At 40.9% G+C, this 23,910-nt stretch overlaps 1 protein-coding gene across 4 annotated transcripts; it reads right to left on the bottom strand.

Annotated features, from left to right (window-relative positions):
• Positions 1 to 1,850: 1,850 nt before the first annotated feature.
• Positions 1,851 to 23,004, bottom strand: nek1 (NIMA-related kinase 1). 4 transcript variants are annotated; one of them, XM_076087300.1, is made up of 36 exons: positions 22,876 to 23,003; positions 22,082 to 22,230; positions 21,889 to 21,985; positions 21,655 to 21,752; positions 21,397 to 21,480; positions 21,242 to 21,309; positions 21,059 to 21,145; positions 19,816 to 19,870; positions 18,750 to 18,950; positions 18,593 to 18,665; positions 16,235 to 16,386; positions 16,034 to 16,099; positions 15,717 to 15,776; positions 15,433 to 15,480; positions 15,215 to 15,295; positions 14,934 to 15,115; positions 14,727 to 14,846; positions 14,549 to 14,627; positions 13,346 to 13,432; positions 12,805 to 12,888; positions 12,616 to 12,693; positions 11,581 to 11,676; positions 11,314 to 11,493; positions 10,910 to 10,963; positions 10,585 to 10,807; positions 10,014 to 10,139; positions 9,741 to 9,917; positions 9,461 to 9,640; positions 8,932 to 9,037; positions 8,628 to 8,704; positions 8,309 to 8,526; positions 6,490 to 6,647; positions 6,027 to 6,376; positions 5,238 to 5,371; positions 5,024 to 5,156; positions 1,851 to 2,570 (listed from the first exon to the last, which is right to left on the bottom strand). In XM_076087300.1, exons 2-36 carry the CDS (start codon positions 22,196 to 22,198, stop codon positions 2,557 to 2,559), a joined length of 4,143 nt encoding a protein of 1,380 aa, XP_075943415.1. In that variant the 5' UTR covers positions 22,199 to 22,230; positions 22,876 to 23,003; the 3' UTR covers positions 1,851 to 2,556. The 4 variants fall into 4 exon arrangements, with proteins under 4 accessions (XP_075943415.1, XP_075943417.1, XP_075943416.1 ...); XM_076087302.1 differs by lacking the exon at positions 13,346 to 13,432; XM_076087301.1 differs by lacking the exon at positions 16,034 to 16,099.
• Positions 23,005 to 23,910: the final 906 nt, after the last annotated feature.

The following is a 23,910-nucleotide window of genomic DNA, read 5'->3' as shown; positions in this document are numbered from 1 at the left end:
AGTACCTTTGAGATGTATAAAAGTACAATATGTACCTTTGAGATGTATAAAAGTATAATATGTACCTTTGAGATGTATAAAAGTACAATATGTACCTTTGAGATGTATAATAAGTACCTTTGAGATGTATAAAAGTACAATATGTACCTTTGAGATGTATAAAAGTACAATATGTACCTTTGAGATGTATAAAAGTATAATATGTACCTTTGAGATGTATAAAAGTACAATATGTACCTTTGAGATGTATAATAAGTACCTTTGAGATGTATAAAAGTACATGTACCTTTGAGATGTATAATAAGTACCTTTGAGATGTATAATAAGTATAATATGTACCTTTGAGATGTATAAGTATAATAAGTACCTTTGAGATGTATAAAAGTATAATATGTACCTTTGAGATGTATAAAAGTACATGTACCTTTGAGATGTATAATATGTACCTTTGAGATGTATAATAAGTACCTTTGAGATGTATAATAAGTATATGTACCTTTGAGATGTATAAGTATAATAAGTACCTTTGAGATGTATAAAAGTACATGTACCTTTGAGATGTATAATATGTACCTTTGAGATGTATAATAAGTACCTTTGAGATGTATAAAAGTATAATATGTACCTTTGAGATGTATAATAAGTACCTTTGAGATGTATAAAAGTACAATATGTACCTTTGAGATGTATAAAAGTATAATATGTACCTTTGAGATGTATAAAAGTACATGTACCTTTGAGATGTATAATATGTACCTTTGAGATGTATAAAAGTATAATATGTACCTTTGAGATGTATAAAAGTATAATATGTACCTTTGAGATGTATAAAAGTACCTTTGAGATGTATAAAAGTATAATATGTACCTTTGAGATGTATAAAAGTACATGTACCTTTGAGATGTATAATATGTACCTTTGAGATGTATAATAAGTACCTTTGAGATGTATAAAAGTACAATATGTACCTTTGAGATGTATAAAAGTATATGTACCTTTGAGATGTATAATAAGTACCTTTGAGATGTACAATATGTACCTTTGAGATGTATAAAAGTACAATATGTACCTTTGAGATGTAGAAAAGTATATGTACCTTTGAGATGTATAAAAGTATATGTACCTTTGAGATGTACAAGTATAATATGTACCTTTGAGATGTATAATATGTACCTTTGAGATGTATAATAAGTATAATAAGTACCTTTGAGATGTATAAGTACAATATGTACCTTTGAGATGTATAATAAGTATAATATTTACCTTTGAGATGTATAATAAGTATAATATTTACCTTTGAGATGTATAATAAGTATAATATTTACCTTTGAGATGTATAATAAGTACCTTTGAGATGTATAATAAGTATAATAAGTACCTTTGAGATGTATAATAAGTACCTTTGAGATGTATAATAAGTATAATATTTACCTTTGAGATGTATAATAAGTACCTTTGAGATGTATAATAAGTATAATATTTACCTTTGAGATGTATAATAAGTATAATATTTACCTTTGAGATGTATAATAAGTATAATATTTACCTTTGAGATGTATAATAAGTATAATATTTACCTTTGAGATGTATAATAAGTATAATATTTACCTTTGAGATGTATAATAAGTACCTTTGAGATGTATAATAAGTATAATATTTACCTTTGAGATGTATAATATGTACCTTTGAGATGTATAATAAGTATAATATTTACCTTTGAGATGTATAATAAGTACCTTTGAGATGTATAATAAGTATAATATTTACCTTTGAGATGTATAATAAGTATAATAAGTACCTTTGAGATGTATAAAAGGTAGAGAGAGGTAGGAAAAATAAAAGTCCTCAGGTTCTTAAAAAAGTGTTTATTTCATATAAAGATTTACAATATTTAATTTATAATCAAATACGAATTATTACTGTTATTATGTGACCTCACAGTCCTGCTACATTACCAATCTATTGTTTAAGAAACGTGGAAACGTGTTGGATCATAGTGAACTTGTTGTGTCGGTGAAAAGAGTCGTAAGAAAGAGGAAGAGGCGGTTCAGCTGGTTCTGAGTAAGTCCTGCTGACCTGCTTTATGGGTTCTGAAGCCGTGGTCGAGAAGAGAGCACCTGAGAGGACCAGATCTTTGCCCTGCCAAAATAAAATGCCACCGTGGCTTCTGACTGAACCAACAACGAACTGAAACACAACACATTATTTATGCCATTAATCAACAAACACGTGTTTTCCTTCATTTACAGGTTTTCATAAACATTTGACAGAACTTTTGAAGTTTGCTTTGGTTAATAAGAACGTGTGTTTTTTATAATGCACTTCTGAATGAACACAGGTTAGAAAATAGTGTTCGGTGCTGATAGTCAAAAAAGTATGAAACACAGCCTGGAGTGTAGTCGTTACTCATCATGTGAGTGTGCCTGAAACACTGTGAGATGGGCGGCTGAACACTTCATGCATAGATCCTGATGATGATGATGATGATGATGATGATGAGCGTCACGGGAAGACTTCTCAGAGTCAGCAGATCGTCACGGCTGCCAGCACGAAACATTACTCATCATTATCTGGAGAGAGAGACAGAGACAGAGAGAGAGAGAGAGAGAGAGAGAGAGAGAGAGAGAGAGACAGAGACACAGAGAGAGAGAGAGAGAGAGACAGAGATAAAGAGAGACAGAGAGAGAGAGACAGAGATAAAGAGAGACAGAGAGAGAGAGAGAGAGAGACAGAGAGAGAGAGAGAGAGAGAGAGACAGAGACACAGAGAGAGAGAGACAGAGATAAAGAGATAAAGAGAGACAGAGAGAGAGAGAGAGACAGAGAGAGAGAGGGAGACAGAGAGAGAGACAGACAGAGATAAAGAGAGACAGCGACACAGACAGAGAGAGAGAGACAGAGAGACAGAGAGAGAGAGAGAGAGAGAGAGACAGAGAGAGAGAGAGACAGAGAGAGAGAGAGAGAGAGACAGAGAGAGAGAGAGAGAGAGAGAGAGAGAGAGAGAGAGACAGAGACACAGAGAGAGAGAGAGAGAGACAGAGATAAAGAGATAAAGAGAGACAGAGAGAGAGAGAGAGAGAGAGACAGAGAGAGAGAGGGAGACAGAGAGAGAGACAGACAGAGATAAAGAGAGACAGCGACACAGACAGAGAGAGAGAGACAGAGAGACAGAGAGAGAGAGAGAGGGATGATTAATATGAGAGGCAGAGGTCATTGGTTAGATCTCGTCTCTTAATAAGAAGTGACAGAAGAGAAGCAGATTCATGGTTCCCAGATGATGCGTCCTCATGACTTTTGGTGATCCTGTTTAAATGGGAACAAACAGATCTTTCCTCCAGACTTCTGTTCGTTCCTCGTGTGGAACTAGAAGGAAACGTAGATCAACAACAGCATTTTAACCCAAACGACGATCTTTTACTGAACCTAAGTAAGAAGATTTTTTGCTGAGACCTAACTTAGTATTTCACAATATCTTCTGAAACCTAAGTAAGTACTTTTGTCGTCTAAACCTAACCAAGTTGTTTCCTGTGAAGACGGAAGTTTATTATGAAAAATACTGTGAATGTAACGAGCTGAACCGGACACGCGTTTCTGGACTTTCGTAGGAAAACGCACAAAAAGCAAAAAGTAACTTTTCGTAACATAAACAAACTGTTGTATGTGAAAACTAGAACTACACACCTGTAGTTAGACATTGTTGTTCACCATATTTTTTCCCTGATAATGCTACATGATACATTATGAACAGATCTGTGTGGAAATCGGCCGGAGTGGAGCTAGTTAACGTTAGCTGTTAGCATCCAGCTAGTTAACGTTAGCATCCAGCTAGTTAACGTTAGCTGTTAGCATCCAGCTAGTTAACGTTAGCATCCAGCTAGTTAACGTTAGCTGTTATTATCCAGCTAGTTAACGTTAGCAGCCGGTGAGCAGCACAGTCCTGTTATGCTAAATAACGGAGCTAACAGCTAACGTTAGCGGAGGTTGCATTGAGCTACATTATGACGAGTTCGAGCTCTATTCAGTAAAAATGAGTATTGGGCTACATTCAATTCTAACATTATTATGATGTGGTCAAATGTCATCTTGTAAAATTAATTTTTTTCCGAGAATCTGGAATAAATCCAGTTGTTTTTCACAGCAAAATAAAATATTTAAATTATAAAAATTATGAGCTCTAAGCAGCTTATTATACATCATTAAAACTACTAATAACAAGAAAATAATTAAATAAAAATACAATTACTTTAGTCCTAATCCTAAATTGTTTTTTTTTAATGCAAACAACCACTTTAAATGACAACAACAAAGTCAAAGGTTTGTTTGTTGTCATTGTACTACACAGGGATTTATGAAAAATTACACAAACAAATGTAGAATATTTGACCTTTTACGCCGACTTCGGTACGGTTGACTTTATTGTCCAGGACGGTGGTGAAAAATGTTCATGTATATGTTTATATTTATTTGTTTTTGATGCACGTCGGATCGGTGCTCGGTATTGGTCGATAGTTCAGGCATCAGAACATCTGTTTGTGCCTGTAGCCGATAGATTACACTGCATCACCGCAGTAAATGGGTTAATTCACTGTTAGATGACTCAGGAATATGAACCAGTGTTACTGCTGCACGGATGATAGCCTGCAGATCCATCTCTTACAGATCTGGAGATAAATCCTCAGGGAACAGATCTGACATTCATCACGCATCCTCTACTAAAAATAGAAAACAAAAGAATCGTCGAATAGAGATGTTCAGTGAGAGAATGTATCTGAAGACGGCTCCTCATCCTGAGGGAGAGCTGTCAAACTCAAAGAACACCCCCCCCCCCCCCCCCCCCCCGTCTCTGTCAACCGAGTTGGCAGGAAGAAGAAGACACACAGTGTTTCTCAGCTACACGACTCGCTAGGAAAGAGGAGAGGATTTGAGGAGATGAGAATAAACGCTCAGTGTACTCTGACACCACAGACGACGTTTTCAACTTGTGTGTCGACGCAAATGATGAAAAGATAAAAAACGTGACTAACCTTCTTGGTACGCGCCGTCCGCCATCACCAGATGGAGGATGTTGGGATACAGATGCTGGTGCTCAGTTCCCAAAATATTCAAGACCAAACTGGAGCCCAGGTCAATGTTCTCGTCTTCGTCTTCATGTATAGCCTTAAAATAGCAACAAAACCCACGTCTGTTTGTAAAGTCTTATGTTGAGAACATTCAGAGGGATCAGAAACACTTTCATACCTTAATCTTATTGTAGGCCTCGATGAACTTCTCGAAGCCCATCTGCTGCTCCAGGTTGAAGCGAAGTTCCTCCAGGCGGCTGAAGATGCTGTCATGGTGCGCGGCCTCTCCGCCCTGCTCCTCTCCACTGCCGTCTGTGGAGCAGCAACAGTTATCACACCGTGAGACTCGCTCACTCTGAAGGAGCTTCGTTTGCAAAAAAGAAATAACATTTTTATCACACGGTCACTTATTAAAAAGGCGTGAATCCATAGTCAGTAGATGTTTCATCACGGGAGCAAAGGGATGTTCTGCTGTGCACGTATTTTAGACTCCTAAAAGTACATTACTTTGCTCCCGTGCTGGTTCTCCTGTCTGTTTCTATGAACTCATCTACTGTAGTAGAACCCTGACTGTGGAGGAGAACCACACACACACGCACACACACACACACACACACACACACACACACACACACACACACACACACACACACACACACACACACACACACACACACACACACACACACACACACACACACACACACACACACACACACACACACACACACACACACACACACACACACACACACACACACACACACATCACTACTGTCTCTTTAATTAAAGAAGATTTGTTTTACAGGCTGATGTAGTTTGCGACCTTTTTCCACGAAATTCTGTAGCAAGATGAGTAAAAGAGTTTGTCAGCAAAAAGAGTAAATTAACTTTTGTCCTTACAATAAAATACTAACTTAATTAAAACAGTTTAATAAGCTTTTATTTTGACAAACACTCCTCGTACCTGACTGCCACTCCTCGTTGAGCTGGCTGTTGTTACTGTGGTTCCCGACTCCCACACCGTTGTTCAGCAGCTCCCCCGCTTCCTCCTCACCAGGACTCCCGTTAGAGCATTCCTCATCCTCGTCCTCCTCATCCTCCTCTTCCTCATCTTCATCATCATCTACAGCCATCTGACTGTTGTCCTGGTCGATCTCAGTGGCTATCCTGTTGAAAAGTACCCGTTCTTCTTCTTCTTCTTCTTCCTCCTCCTCCTCCGGAGGGTTCCCGTTAAAGTCTCCAGCTCCGACCTCCTCCTGCAGCAGCCTCTCCATGGAGGCCCGGATGTCCCGCAGGTCTTCATCCTCATACGCACTGGGGAACAGGGACAGATTGTTATCAAACACAGTGTGCCATCAACAAGCCACGGAAAACTGATTGACAGACTCGGAGTGAGTCACGATAACAGCAGTTCATAACCGTCTTACTCTTCGGTCTCCGACTGGTCGTCGTCTTTAGCTGCGTCCTCCAGGTCCTCGATCTCCAGGTTGGTGTCGGGGGCGACGTGAGCGTCGCTCGTCACCGCGGAGTCCTGCTGAGGGGTGAAGAGGCGGCTGAGGTCGGGCAGCGAGCAGGTCCGCAGCATCTGAGGACACAAACGGAGCCACGGGTTCAATACTTTGATGGGGCTCAGACAGGAAGTCGTGATTTTACGGAGATAGATTTGACTCAATATTATTTGTGGGAACAGATCAACTGGAATTATTTCCCCGTCCGACATTTGTGTGAAATTGTAGCATTAAGTTATGGCCTGAAATGTGTTCTGTGAGGTTCATCCCTGAGTGCAGGCGGATTTATTGTGCTAAATTTGAAATTCAAAGTTGGCGAGAATCGGTCGGACGGACAACCTGAAAAACACAACGCCTCCGTCTCTTTATATTTACAGATGAAACATTTACACACTTTGCAAAATCAATATAAATGTATTCCACTGAACTCAGACATTCAGTCCGATTACATCTTCATTACTTATTTATTATAGTTTAACTGTTAGATTACTTATTTATTATACTTTAACTGTTAGATTACTTATTTATTATACTTACACTGTTAGATTACTTATTTATTATAGTTTAACTGTTAGATTACTTATTTATTATACTTTAACTGTTAGATTACTTATTTATTATACTTTAACTGTTAGATTACTTATTTATTATACTTTAACTGTTAGATTACTTATTTATTATACTTTAACTATTAGATTACTTATTTATTATACTTTAACTGTTAGATTACTTATTATACTTTAACTGTTAGATTACTTATTTATTATACTTTAACTGTTAGATTACTTATTTATTATACTTTAACTGTTAGATTACTTATTTATTATACTTTAACTGTTAGATTACTTATTTATTATACTTTAACTGTTAGATTACTTATTTATTATACTTTAACTGTTAGATTACTTATTTATTATACTTTAACTGTTAGATTACTTATTTATTATACTTTAACTGTTAGATTACTTATTTATTATACTTTAACTGTTAGATTACTTATTTATTATACTTTAACTATTAGATTACTTATTTATTATACTTTAACTATTAGATTACTTATTTATTATACTTTAACTGTTAGATTACTTATTTATTATACTTTAACTATTAGATTACTTATTTATTATACTTTAACTGTTAGATTACTTATTTATTATACTTTAACTGTTAGATTACTTATTTATTATACTTTAACTGTTAGATTACTTATTTATTATACTATGTCCACTTTGCTGCTGTAATGCTGTGGGACTAAAAGGATCATCTTATTTTATCTTATTTTATAATGTTGAAACTAATCCACCTCCAAATGATTGAATTAGTTGCTATAAAGAAGTAAATGATACGGTTATATCTTTATGGTATCCACCCCTGAAGAAGCACAGCGGGTCATTATTCTCTGCAGCTCTTTGTGTGAGTGTGAAGTGTGCTGGGCTCTGCAGGTCCCAGATGTCCCTGATGACGGTTGTGACAGATATAGGTTGATGGATGCTCTCTCTGTCCTAACAGACCCGCTGCAGGTTCACACCGTGTGATTAATGGCTCAGCGTCTGTTCCAGAGCCCCTCATGAATAAAGGAAGCTGAACTCCTTCCTAAAAATACTCCACAAGTCCCGACAGCACACCAACAACGATGTCCTCAACCATGGGCCCCATACTGTCAAGTGACCCCTTCAGACCTTTCCTCATAAAGCGTCGTCAGTTCCAGTGTGTTGCGTTAAAGAGCTCAGCCGATCACCTTGGGGTTGTTGGCGTCAAACATGCCCGTGGAGAGGCTGATGAGGAGGGCGTCGTGGTGCTTGGAGCGCAGCGGGGAGACGGAGCGCGAGCGGGAGGCCAGAGAGGAGGAGGAGTCGTCCAGGGAGGACTGGGCCGAGAGGAGCGCCAGGGCGGCGGTGCGTCGGTGGGCCGGGGAGCACAGCTTCATGAACAGGGGCTCCTCGCTCTGTGCTGGACCTGAACGGGGGGGGGGGGGGGGGGGGGGGGGTTAATTAAGGTTATAGAATCAGGCTGAAAACAGAAAAGTGTCTTTGACTCACTCAACATTAAAAACTCACCAGAAGATTCAGCTGGTCTCTCTGCACTCCTCTCCACCTCTTCAGTGCCAGCTGGTGTTATTGTGCCCTCTGGTGGCCTGGAAGAAGAATACACTTTAACAGGAATAATGTTTTTAAATGTGTTAAAGACATTGTTCACTCCAACAATAGAAAATAAAGAAATCTACAATTTATGCTTCTGTTGGAGCTTCATCACATACTGTGGTGGTAAATAATGATTGAATCTTAATTGTTGTGTGAACGAGCACATTTCTTTCTTAATATAAACAATAATAATAATAATAATAAGAGGAGGAACAGTCACATCGGCTGCCGGGCTTCCTGCTGCCAGGCCTGCTGCACAGCAGCTGGAGGATGTGAGGCCGGTTTAGGGGTCTCCTCCAAAACCACCGACTCCAGGTCTGCTGGATCTGCACAGATTCAGACCAGATAGGGTAGAAATATACTATAATATAATATATATATATATATAATAAGTTCAGTTCATTTAAAGAGGACAATACATGTTGATCAAAGTGCTGTAAAGTGGTAAAAGAACAATTCAATGTATAGACGCTTATAACGTAGGTTACTGTGAGCAACCGAGGACACATTCGGCTGAAAGTCACCAGTTAACACGGTCACTCGTTTAACTGAAACAGAATCGATATAAAGCATATTAACAACATAAGAACATTGATCCAACCAGAAAGAATAAATGTGGGTTTTGAGCTGATGTGAGAGAAAGTGAGACTGTTCCAAAGTTTAGGTGCCGTGACTTTAAGTCACATCTGCATCTGTGTATTTGTACACATTTAGAAATGAGGAGCAGAGACGTTGAACGTCACACTGACCCTGAATGTCGGTGAAGTTTGTTGGCAGTGCTGCTCTCTGTGCTGCAGCGTCGGTGGTGTGAGGAGCGCTCTCCTTCTGGACCTCCGGGCCCCGGACCACAGTGGGCGGCGCCGGTTTAGTGGACGACTCGTCTTTAGGCGCCGTCACGACCTCGCCTGCTGCTGTGTGGTCGGGCTTATCTGAGGAGAACATGACATCATATCACAGACGACGTCACTTCATCTCCTTCAACCCTGGCTTCTCTCTGACACAAATGAGAACGACTGAATGAAGACTAACCGGGGCTGGAACTCTGGTCCTCGCAGAGGGTGACGTCCTCCAGCTGCTGGGTGAGAGGCTGAAGCTCCGCCTCCCGGAGAACTCTCAGCACATGAGAGTCCGGACTCGCCCCCCACACCTTCCGAGGAGCTTCTTCCTGCAGCGCCGCCATCTGTATCACTTCCCCCGATGTTTGCTCTGAGACATCGCACAGAAACAGAGACTTTCTTTCACGTGCACTCTGCAGGTTGTTGTGATTTCTCTGCGTTCTCACTCAGGTGAAAGGTCACTCACCGATGGTCCTGATGCACGTGTCCTCTAGAGTCTGTCGGGCTACAGAGAGGACGAGAGGAACTCCCGCCTCCCACTTCTTCCTGTCTCCAGCAGAAGACGGTGTATCATCTGGAGACACTGAGGTGGCTGGTGAGACAATGAGAACGAGAGAGAAAAGTTCTTACAAAACCTTAAAATAGAAGCAGCAATGTGGATACATCATGGCGATCATGACATTTTCCTTGTGGTATTATTAATATTACTTAGTGCTAACTATATAAAGGCAAGCTACATCATTTGGAAAGTGTCTCTTTTCTAAATCAATAACCACTTCAAAAGAACCAGCAAGTACACTTGGTCAGCGTAAAGCACACAAACAATTGAATAATCTTGTAAATTTGACTTTTGGTAAAAGGGTAACAACAGTGTTTTTAACCCGTTTAGCAGCTACAGCGTTCTCCTTCAATACAGGACCGATGTTAGAAACGGCTGTCTCCATTAGTTACTTAAAAACATGTGAAAACAGGGCTCAGGTTAACAAATACCTAAGTTCCCCTTTAACCCACGGGGCCGGAGCGCTGGCTCGACTTACTGCTTGAGGTGCACGTTTCCTCTAAGGTGAGCTGAGCCACAGGAAGCACCGGCAGTTCTGCTGCTTCCCACTTCTTCCGGTCTCCGTTGGAAGGGGGACGTGTCTCAGAGTCAGACTGGTTCTGTTGGGGGGCCGGACCAGGAAGGGACTCCTCCGCATCTTCTACCGGGCTCTGGGCTTTGAGGTTCTGGTTGAGTCGGCGCAGGATCTGCTTTTTCTCACTCTGTTACACGGAAGGCATAAAGTAGAATTATCTTTCTAAAGATCGACTATTTAAAGCACACCGTTACTGTAATAAACGATTATTGACCCGTCACACACTCACCTGGATGACTGTGGCAGACTCTGGCTCAGACGACTTTTCTTTGAGTGGAGTAGTCTGTCAAACACAAAATGATAACTGATAGAACTGATAAGTACATCAAATAAAACAATACCATAACGTAGGACAGCGGTTCCCAACCTCTTCTCCTTGAAGCCCCCCTACCTGTATCTCATCAAAGCTTTATCTCACACTGTGCACAAACACCAGGTCTAAAGAGCATATAGACAAATAAAATGTATATTTTTAATACTTGTATGAACTGGTATAAATGATCCAGTAAGTGTTTCGTTATGATTTACGTTCTACATGTGCAGAAATCTAATTTTGACCTGCAGAGAATTCCCAGACCGCGGGTTGGGAACCAGTGGCGTCGGGTGTGACAGACTTAGTGAATGTATACTGACTGCTCCGACATTCTTCAGGGCGGCGGTCATGGATATGGCTGCAGGCAGGGCTGGAGCTTTGGCAGCCGGGTCTGGCTGAGAGGGACTCGGCTGTGGAGGAGGACCGTCAGAGGTAGATGATGCTGCTGATGCTACGTTTCCTGCTGCCGCGATGCCAGCCTTCATCCCCCGAGCGGCAAGCTTCCACAACACACAATACCCAAGATTAGTCTCCACTCATGCACCGGTCAGGACAGGTAATGGTAGGAAAGAAGGATCAGCGCTTACATGGTCCTCCCAAGCTCTCTTTTCCCTCTCATGAGCCTCTCTCCTCTTCTTCTCTAGTTGTTCCTTCAGTACGGCAGCGCGGGCGTTAGCTTGGGCCTGGTGACAAGAAGCATGAGGCAATGACCAAATATTTGATCATTTGCTGAACTTTAGAAAGGTCAGCAAAGGAGAGCAGCTAGCGTCTCAGTTGTCTCATTAAGTGTCCTCACACTTTGTGTGAAGTTAGGGCCTTTGAACACCGAGGTGTTTAATTTTCTGGTTGTCAGGTTATTGTAGAATTGATTATCGGATGAGCTACATCTCTGACTTTCTAATCCTCATTAAAGCAACCAAGAGAACAAGTCACAGGCTGAAGTATTCTGGAAGGGAGCTGATGGTCTTCCAGGTTTAGGCTGATTGACATCTAATGTGCGAAACACGGGGGGCATGGGGGGGTCTTTTAAAAGCTTAATTATGCCCAGCAGTTGTCAATTATTCAAACATTTATTCTCAAATATGAACAGTGAGTGCGAGAGGCGAGCTCGTATGGTGCGACCGCCCCGAGAAGAGAGAGTCGGGACAAGAGGTAGGCCGGCCCAGCTTGGACCTGCTCCACTACCCAGCCTGCTTCATAGGATGACAGAGGACTCGGACTGTTCCGGCACTGGGAGATCAGAGACTGAGGTGCCCACATCCTGCAGAGACCTGCCTCCATCGTGGCATCCTGGATCGGTTTGTGCACTCGAGGGCAGGACTCCGGTGGGACGAGGGGAGGCGGGTGATACTTGGTGCTCAAACATAGTCTACGTTTATCTGTTGTAGAATTTTTTATGTTAAGAGGCCGGCCGTATTATCTGCCCAAAGAATTCCCCTGTTTCAGTTGCTGCTGTTTCCATTCATCCTGATGCAAAAACGCTCTACAGGAATGTTGTTTTGTTGTCTGCTTTTCTTGTGTAGCTTTAAGGAACTACTCATAGTTGTGTCACTGGTTTGTTTTTCTTGTGATCATCTGAATGTTGCATGTTGTGAAACGAATCATTCTGCAGGCAGACTCACTTTTAAAGCCTCAATCTTCTTCCTCCTGTGCTCGGCTTCCTCGCTGGACTCCTGGCTGTCAGAACCATCGCTGTCATACTGAGAATAAAAACACACCAGCAGCAGCCGGGGAGACGACGTGTCAGAGCGCAAAAGAGGAAAACACTCATTACAAGTGTGATCTCAGAGCGAGAGAGCGGAGGACTGCACCTTCTCTCCTCTGAGCCGGGCTTTGATCTGCTGACGCTCATTGAAGTTCTGCAAGCGGATCTGCCTCAGCCTTGACAAGTACTCCTGAGAACAAATACACAGGTGTTACACACTGCAAGCTAGACACACAGAGATGAAGAACAACACGGTCACAATCACACAGGGAGCACTGTACATGAACACATCAGCCAGAATAATAAGCAACACAACGTTTACAGTTAACAATAAAGATGCAAATGTTTATGTGCTCCATTCAAAGCAAAACACAGCTGCAATAAACAACTCAAACCGAGGTGGGAGTGGGTCATAGAAATGGGACACAACGAACAAAAACAATGGTATTTATTGTTGTGAGCAGCCATTATTGGAGAGGCAAAATAAAGACAGTGGAACACCACACCGTGGTTGTGCAAAACAGGCGAGCATGGGTTTGAGCTGCCGGGTTGAATTATGGGTCGGGGGGAGTTTTGTGAGACGCTTATGAAGGACGACGAGCCAAAGCCAGACGTGCTGTGAGTGAGGGGGACTGTGGGGCTCCTACCTCCTCCTCTTTGTTGGCTCTGGGTCTCCTGCACCGGATCGAACCGGCCCAGCTTCCATAGGTCGCTGCCAGGTTTTGCCGAGCGCCCTGTTTACCGTTCCACATTTTTATAAAAGGACCGTAACATCTGACCGGCACAACAGTCACGAGCTCGGGCCAGGAGGGAACGTTTAATCAAATCACTACATGTAAATCATAAAAGGGTGATTCATAATAATAAAGTCACCCAACTCTGCAGCTCTACATGGTGTTTTATCTGTATACTCCTCACATCAACCTGCAGCAGATGGAAGCTGGTTTCCACCAATAAATCTTAATAAATAAATGTTATCAGCTGGTGAAGAAAGTTGGAAAAAACCAGAGCAGTAAATACTGGACTGATGTCCATCAAGTGGCCAGAAACACAACTTCAGTGGTTCTGTTGATGATTATGTTTGTCTGCTGTATGTCAGCAACATTTCAGCGAGTTTCTAAAATCATACGACAATTATTTCTCACTTGCAATTGTCACTAAAAACGTTTTTAAAAGCAGTTTCCATTATTAAAAGTGCAAAACATTTATTCTCTGATATGAAGAGTGAGTGTGAGCAACGACTTTCCACCGTAAATGACATCCAGCCAGAGTCTCCAGGTCTGTCTGTGGACCTAAACCGACAATCTTTGGACAAAATTGTGGGAAGACACGGGAACCCCCCCGATTATTTTGCACACTGCCACCAACAACAAGTTCAAAAGGCGAGAACGTCGTCAGGGAAGTCTGTCTGTCGGCTTCCTCTCGGCTCATTCTGCCCCCTAGTGGCTGAAAATCTATTAATGCAGAACAATGTCAAGTCATTTTGGCCTCTCATATGTTCAACTCCCTTCACTCAATTACTCTGGCTCAATGCTACTTATGCTGAACTGTTGGCTAACGACAGGTAGCTCATGGTTTCTGTGGGGTTGGCAGTGAGAGCTGGTGGGTCTCGACCTCACAAACCAAAACAATGAGCTGAAACCTGGCTGCTGCTTCCCTTCCACGATACATGGAGCCATTTATTTCAGTGTTTACACAAACAATATGCTGAATTGAGCGTTGAGTTTGATAACCTTTAAAAACATCTGTGCATAGAACATCACACCCAGTAAGCGAGGGGTTTTAAATGTGTTAGAGGTTCCGTGTTCCGGTAACAGGACTAAACACTCAGCAGGAGTCTCACTACGTACCAGCTGTCCCTCTGCACGGACTTTGTTGAGCATGGCTTCTCTCTTCCGCTGTAAGAACTCCTCGACCTGACCCCGAGGCCTGAGAACAGAATACCGTAAATGAATAACTACGCTGTGAGAAATAGCTGAGGGATGTGGAGTTTAAATCCAGATGTGGAGGAGCAGCTGCTCGACTGACCGACTGACGTGGGCTGGTTTGGAAACGTGCTGCAGCTTCTGCAGCTCTCTCTTGAAGGCGTCACAGTTCAGGAGTCGGGCGGGGCCGTTGGGCAGCACTGCACCGGCAGCAGACGGTACGCTTCTCACAAACGGAGGGGGACGCCATTAAAACCAGTATTCAACACACAGGAAATCACCTGAACCACAGAGACATCTCGGACCTTACCGGATGGGACTGCCCGGTCCTGCTGAGGATCCCTCTCTGCTGAGGACTTTGGGCTGTTGTTTAGCCATCTGGTCCAGAGCAGCGTGGTAGTGCTCATACGGGGCTTTACTTGGGAGACAGGCCGAAGGGTTGGGACCCTGAACGGAGCATGGGACGGCCCTGTTTCCACCACCTACAAAACACTGAGTAAAGGGCACAAAAGGTGTCTGTGAGCCTGAAGCAGGAGCTGAATGACACGAATAGAATCATTAAAGTGTAGTTCTGGTGACTGAGTCCAGTACCTTCCTCTCTGGGCTGCTCCCTCCACTAGAGCTCTGGACGTGTTTCCAGCCTTGTTCTCTGGCCTGGTTTATACGATTGATCTGTTAGAGATCACAGCTTATTCATTACTTCAGCTTTAGATGGAGACATACAATACAGTTTCCCTTTCCAATGCCCCTCCCCCTACTGCAGTAATGACTCGTTACATGAAAAAAGAGAAATAAGAAACGACAGCTACCTTTTCTTTTTCATATCTCTTCATTTGCTCCGCTTTCAACAGGAACATCTGAAGGAAACAGAACTGTTGTTACACTTCCAGCAGCTTCCTGATCCATCAGAAGCTTTACAGAGGGACTTACAGGGATAGTTTGGATTTTTTGTTGCACAGTCAGGGTTCTACTACAGTAGATGAGTCCATAGGAACAGACAGGAGAACCAGCACGGGAGCAAAGTGATGTTCTGCTGTGGACCTCACAACCTCATACTAAATATCACTACTGACACTTTAACAAATGCACCCACCTGCTCTCTCTGTTTCCTTTCTTTCTCAATCAGTTCCATCCGTTTCTTCCTCATGCCATCCTGAATGAGGCAAAAGCATCGCATTTAAAAAAGAAGCATCTCAAAGAAACTGTGTTCGAGGCAGCAGGACTGCTGTGGTTAACAGAGAAAGCTCGGAATGAGAGAAACAGGTGAACGTGGGGATGAAGCGTGATGAGAGGGAGGGAAAACTAAACATGCTGGTCGGAGGAGACCTTCATGTGGGAGTAAATATGGGGAGAAAAACGGAAGGGGGAGTCTAACAGTAAATTCAAGTTATGAGGCGCTCTCTGTTGTACCTCGTGTTTTTTCCTCTCTTCCTCCACTTGACTCACTCTTCTCTGGGGGGCTGCAGGGGGAGGGGCCTAAGCAACATATGACACACGATGATGTAAAAACAAGCACACAGATGGAGAGGCCTCCGCCACGACAGACCAAGAGCTCCACAGCAAAGAGAGCTTTTTGTTTTCACAGGAACTAGTCATCAACTATCTACTCACCGGTCTATGCTTCACAGCTGCTTTCCTCTCTGCGGGTCTTTTGGCTGCATCCGACACCTTCCTCCTAGTTAAAGGCACTCCGTATTTGCTGGCTGGTTTGGTGATTTTCTGGGCCGGGGCGAGTGGTATGGAGCCAGGGGCAGGACGCTTAGCTGGTCAAAAAAAGCATTCATCCAAGTCAGTATTCAGCAGCCAGTACAATGTGCACCAAAAAAGGCATTACTATAAAAGTAGTGTTTTCTATGAGGTCTACGCACTGCTGGTCTCCAGAGGACTAGAAGTAAAGGAATATTGTATCATGAAAGTGCAACTACATAAGGTTATTGGCACTATAGCTGAAATGCACTTGGTGTTCCACACCTCTGACCTGAATTACCAAACGACACAAACACTCCTGTATATTGTGGTACAATTTCCTGCGTCATTGTGTTAATTATTCACTTATTCTGTCCTTATAGTGGTAAAAATAATTATTAAAAATCAGTTTTATATTGTCTATCCTCTTCAAAAGTGGTAAATAAATCATATAATAAAGCCTTGGATAGTAACCGCCTGCCCGGGACGCTCTAAGAGGTAAAGCGAACGCACCCGCATTGAGGCAGGGATCATTTCATTGGTCAACACTACACCTGGTGTTCTGTTGGGTGGGGGAATTTCTGACAAGGTTGTTGCACAAAAAACAATATGAGAGCAGACGTCTCACACAGGAGAAGTGTGAGGAGGAGATCTGTGCATGCAACAATACAATCTGTGCATGCGACAATACAATCTGTGCATGTAATACAATGCAATCTGTGCATGTAATACAATACAATCTGTGCATGTAATACAATGCAATCTGTGCATGTAATACAATACAATCTGTGCATGTAATACAATACAATCTGTGCATGTAATACAATACAATCTGTGCATGTAATACAATACAATCTGTGCATGTAATACAATGCAATCTGTGCATGTAATACAATACAATCTGTGCATGTAATACAATACAATCTGTGCATGTAATACAATGCAATCTGTGCATGTAATACAATCTGTGCATGTAATACAATGCAATCTGTGCATGTAATACAATCTGTGCATGTAATACAATGCAATCTGTGCATGTAATACAATGCAATCTGTGCATGCAACAATACAATCTGTGCATGCAACAATACAATCTGTGCATGTAATGCAATCTGTGCATGCAACAATGCAATCTGTGCATGTAATACAATACAATCTGTGCATGCAACAATGCAATCTGTGCATGTAATACAATACAATCTGTGCATGCAACAATGCAATCTGTGCATGTAATACAATACAATCTGTGCATGCAACAATGCAATCTGTGCATGTAATGCAATCTGTGCATGTAATACAATACAATCTGTGCATGCAACAATGCAATCTGTGCATGTAATACAATCTGTGCATGCAACAATACAATCTGTGCATGTAATACAATGCAATCTGTGCATGCAACAATGCAATCTGTGCATGTAATACAATCTGTGCATGCAACAATACAATCTGTGCATGTAATACAATGCAATCTGTGCATGCAACAATGCAATCTGTGCATGTAATACAATACAATCTGTGCATGTAATACAATACAATCTGTGCATGTAATACAATCTGTGCATGTAATGCAATACAATCTGTGCATGTAATACAATACAATCTGTGCATGTAATACAATCTGTGCATGCAACAATACAATCTGTGCATGCAACAATACAATCTGTGCATGTAATACAATCTGTGCATGCAACAATACAATCTGTGCATGTAATACAATCTGTGCATGCAACAATACAATCTGTGCATGCAACAATACAATCTGTGCATGCAACAATACAATCTGTGCATGTAATACAATCTGTGCATGCAACAATACAATCTGTGCATGTAATACAATCTGTGCATGCAACAATACAATCTGTGCATGTAATGCAATACAATCTGTGCATGTAATACAATCTGTGCATGCAACAATACAATCTGTGCATGTAATACAATCTGTGCATGCAACAATACAATCTGTGCATGTAATGCAATCTGTGCATGCAACAATACAATCTGTGCATGCAACAATACAATCTGTGCATGTAATACAATACAATCTGTGCATGCACACAGCTTGAGCAGGAGCTGTTTGAGTTTGAAGACAGGGCTTTGAGGGAGAGCATCACAAAATCTGAAGTGAAATCAATAAGTCGTGCTCTCAAATTTAAAGAACACACTCTGGAATAAAGGCGGGAACAAAAAGCTCCACGGACACGTTTCTGATCTACGGTTGAGAACACAGAGCGACCAGTTTATCTCTCTTTTATGGAAGAAAAAGAAAAAGTGTTTGCTGACCTGGTGATCCCTGCACCAAACCCACTTTAGGCTGCTTGTGAAGAAAAGTATGGCGGAATTCCTGAGCAATGATCTGGAATCGGTAGAGAATGAATGTTATTTTTAACTACAGTGCTGTTGTTGTGTATCAGAGCGACCCGGCTGTGTGCCGATCTACCTGTGGGGTGAGGAACCTCTCTATCCTGCAGGTGAGGAAAGGTTTGTCCAGAACGCTGCTGACGGACGGCCTCTCTCGAGGGCTGCGTTTGAACAGCAGCGCCAGGAGAGAGCGCAGCTCCTGGGAGTAGTGGAGGGACACGGGGGGGTATGAGCCCCGGATGATCTTCAGAACCAGGTTCTTCATGTTGCCAGCCTCAAACTGAGGAGAAATACACGCACAATCACACTCAATGATGGTAATAAAGCAGCGGTTATTAACCCTCGGAACACCAAAAAACAATGAAGGCTTCCATCAGAAAAAGCAGACAATACAAAGTTTTAAATTTTGATATTTCATCAAAAACATTTTATTCTACATGTTGTCATTATAAATCTCTCCTCTAATAAAGCGTTCACTTAAACCAGATTGTGTAAAAACATTAAAGTGTGAGCTCCTCAGTGAAACTATGAAGTCATGATTGATTCATCCGAGACCAACAGTCATGTGACTACAAGGAGGAGAAACTCTGACTGAACTTCAGGAAGTGAACACAGAGAGGAGAGGAGAGGAGAGGACAGAGGACAGGACAGAGGACAGGAGAGAGAGGACAGAGGACAGGAGAGGAGAGAGGAGAGGTTGTTAATATTATTAAATGTTAATAATAGTTCAATATATATAACATTTGGAACCTCCATTTTTTTTCAACATTGGTAGCACTTGGAGAAATGTTGCATATATAGATTTCATTGTTTTCCAATTTTTGTAAAAGAAATGATCAAAGAAATTCAACTATTTCTTTTTTATGATTTATGCCATGATAAGCGTTTTATTCTTTACTAAAGACATGTTTGTTGTCTCTACTTGTAGCCGTGATCGTTCTGTTTCCATGGAGGAGCAGGACCACAGAGAGAGCAGCTTTGTGGTTCAGAGGGTTCATGAATGTGTGGCTGAGACGATGAAGAGCCACAGATTAGATTATGAGACTCTCAGGATGATACATCAAAGCATGTGAGAGAGCATTGCAATGCCTCATAAGATACATTAAATCTGCATTAATGAATCAACACACACACTGAATACTTACAGCATGCTTAAGAGTGCACATTTCATACAGGACACACCCGAGGGCCCAAATATCACTGCAGGGGGGGGGGGAGAGCAAACAGATGGACAGACGGGGGGGGGGTCAGTTCTGAGGTTTACGTCCATTCAATGAAGTATCAACAGACACTTACAATGATTTCATCATCATTGAGGGGAGACACAACAGGCTCAAACATTAGTGTATACACTTGTTCATTTAGAGTTGTTAGTATTTTCCCTCCATAACTCGTCTTCTGTCAGACGAGAGGAAATAAAACATTTATTTCACTACTTTGTCTGTTTACGTCTGTAGATTTCTCCTAAATTCACCATTACATAATGCCTCATTTGCATATTTAAACATAACATTTCAGTAAACTTGTAACACAATAAATACTACTCTTAATGTGAGTGATGAAGTGGTGAAGTTTCATGGTGATATCTATGAGTTCATGTGTTCACCTGTAGAGTCTCTAAATGTCTGTAATGTAACTAAACGTCTCTTTAAAGGACGTTTCCTCTAAATGAGTTTGTTCTCAGACTCTGATGATAAATCTCCACTTCAGCAGCTCTTACATTCACCAAACTTCACTCTTTCATTCCTCTCTGTGTGCTGAAGGTTCACACATCACTCACACACTCATTTATACTACATTTATTAATACAACATGGTGATAATAGATGTTTTATGGCTGTTGACAGTATTTTCTGGTTTATGGAGTGATATAAAGAGATATCATGAATGTAAAAACCTTTGACTCTAATATGTCAACAACATGAAACAATCATTTTGAACCTGCTTTTACTAACGTTCAGATTTATGTTCTGGAAATGGATCTAAATTAGCTCATATATAATTAGATATTTAAAATACATTTTCAGAAAACTAGTAATTCAAAAAATAATGCAAGTAAACAACTGTGGACATTTTATTGTAATATCTATTAATACATTTTTTTGCTGAAAAAACTAATCACAGGACGTTGAGTTTCTGCTGAATTGACTTCATCGGTTGGAACTAAAGTAGATTAAATGTCATGCACACTTAAAGTAGTTAAAGAGGAAATCAATACCGACATCCTGCTGCAGCGACAGACGAGCAGCTTCACTCAATAAAGAGGAGACACGAGACCGTTACATCCCCCCGAAGACAACGTCCTCATCACGCACCACTCAGTTTGGTGTGTTTCTAATAAATATTCATTCACACCACAAACATGAAAAACAACATACATCATCAGTACCTTTTGTTGTTGTACGGTTTGTTCTCACAGATCTCTGGTGACAGGTAGTACGGAGTGCCGATACACGTTCTCGCCAGTTCTACCGTGCTGAGAAATTAAAAGAGAATCGATAGCATTATGTTTTACTGTTCACAAATCTTTATAGAGATTTGTGAATCTATTCAGATGACATGTCACACACACCTGTTCAGCACTCTTGCGATCCCAAAGTCTCCAAGCTGCACCGTCCCATTCTTTGTCAGAAATATGTTCTACGTGGACGTTATGAAAAGACGTGTAAATACAGGACAGATGAGCGAGTTAGGAGGGAAGATCTGGAGGTCTAAAGGAAGAAGTACCTGTGACTTGATGTCCCTGTGGAGGATCTTTCGATCATGCACGTGCTTCAGCGCCAGGCAAATCTGCACAAACCAGTCCATGATCTGGGGCGGGGAGAAGATGGGAAACAGCATCATACAGGATCAACTTCCTATCGACATCTTTTATAATTCTAATGGCTGAACAACCCAAAGGAAAGCAGACATTAAAAGGGTCTTAATACAAAGATATGGAGCAGCATTAGTTAATATGATATGTGAAGAATATGAGAGGCTTACCTGCTCCTCTGAGAACAGCACTCCTTTCTGAGAGTTGATCTTCTTGAAGAGGTCTCCGCCCTCACAGTAATCCATCACAATATACAGGCAGCCCCCCTCTAAAGAAACGTGTTAGAAGACATTCAGAGAAGTCATAGTAAACACCTCATGTTGTGTCCATCGGGATACAATCACAGGAGGTTACGTCTGTGCTTCTCTCAGCTCAAGGCTGAGATCTCTGGATCGCGTGAATACCTTCAAAAGACTCTTTGTACTGGACGATGTTGGGATGACTCATGTTGGCAAGAACGGCAACCTCTTTCCGAGACTCCTGCGTTTCTTTACTGGACATCTGTCACAAGAAAAGGACCAGAGAAGGAGAAAAGGAAGCATTAGAGAGTTCACATTAACGGTGACGTGTGGAGCTTGTGTAACATTAGCAGCTTACTGCAGATATGCCGATCTCCTTGATGACATATTGGTGTCCATCCTGCTTGGATCTGACGAGGATGGCCTTTCCGAATGAACCTTCGCCAATTTTCTTCACCTTTTCGTACTTGTCCATGTTAGTGGAAGGACTGGCTCCTCATGCCGGGTCTGCAAAGAGAACATGTTGGTCAGGGGTTGATCAGAAAGCTGAGGGTTCATCAGTGGTGGTGGTAGTAGTAGTAGTAGTAGTAGTAGTAGTAGTAGTAGTAGTAGTAGTAGTAATGTATGCATCCATCCATCTATCTATTTATTTATTTAAAGTAATCTTGTGTGTCGTCTTGTAAATACACATTCACACTCCTCTGCACATCCCTTCTATGTCTCTATATATAAATACACGTGACACTTTTACATTACACTTACCTGTTTTCTGTTTGTTTGGGCACTATATTTTATATTTTATTGTACATTTTAATATGTTTCTATTTGTTGCACTGTGTTGGTTGTTTAATGTTATATACCTTCCACCAGGTCAAATTCCTTGTATGTGCAACATACTTTGGCAATTAAACGGTTCTGATTCTGATTCAAAGAGGACAACACACCATATATAGCTACCTGTTAGCAACATAGCTAACGTTACCTGTTAGCAACATAGCTAACGTTACCGTTACATTAGCGGCTAACACTAGACCTCCCTACGTAAAATATACGTCCTGTCAGTGAACGCAACACAGAGTAACATAATTAAAGGAGCTCACTTCGGTAGTTCACGGTTAATACATGTTATGTATATGTAAATACTTAGCTTACCATTAGTCTGTTTTTTCGCTGCTGTCTCGCAGAGATTCTGGTAACTTGCGACTGCCCTTTGCGCTCTCTACCTAACTACGAGGCTATTTTTTTCTGCTGCGTGTTTCATTGGCCGCCTTCATATTCCTCGACCGTGGATTGGTTTATGCGGCTGTCCGTCATCTTTCACGGTGAATGACGGGCCGTTAGTCTCCACCCCCTAACTGTTGCTGTGGACATTTCCCATAGCAACCACAAGCCAATCGTTGAAGTGCAGCGACCACAGAAACCTTTGCACCAAATACACTTTATATACTTTTACTTATTGTTTCACAAATGTTTATACCTCAGAAATATACACATAAATATATATTACAAATATATATGTATATACATAAATATATTTAAAATATATATATGTATATGATATATACATATATATAAAAATATATATATATATTTATGTATGTATATATATATATTACATATATATATATATAATATACATGTAATATATATATATTTATGTATATATATATATTACATATATATTACATATATATGTATTTATATATATGTAATATATATTTAAAAAATATATTTATATATGTATACATTATTCTTATCACTGTACATATACATTTACTACATTCCTGATTACATTCAGTTTATTCACTTTGCAATTAGTCAAATCTATATTATTTTATTAAATATTTGTTATATTTTATCCCTTTTTTAATTTGCACTATTTTATGATGATAATCTCATTTACTTGTACTTGTTTTTATACATATTTAATAAGCATGTTGCATTTGTGCATATGATTAAAAAAAAGGATTTGAACTTTATCCGTAATGTCGGTGAAGTGGTATAAAGCACTTTATTCTGGAATGTTTTGTTATTCAGAGAACAACCAACTGCAGAGTTTAGACAAGAAAACTAATATGAATCCAAGTGTTTAAGATACAAATGAAGGAACTTAGAATATCCCGTCACTCATAAACACGGCAGAGAAAACTCTTTAGATCAGATTTAGAAAAAGGATTTTGAGATATT

Source organism: Anarhichas minor, unplaced genomic scaffold (assembly GCF_050575085.1).
Source record: "Anarhichas minor isolate MPS153535 unplaced genomic scaffold, ASM5057508v1 ptg000010l, whole genome shotgun sequence".
Taxonomy (NCBI): domain Eukaryota; kingdom Metazoa; phylum Chordata; class Actinopteri; order Perciformes; family Anarhichadidae; genus Anarhichas; species Anarhichas minor.
Note: the sequence above shows the minus strand (reverse complement) of the source record. Positions and strands in the feature narration are given on the sequence as shown.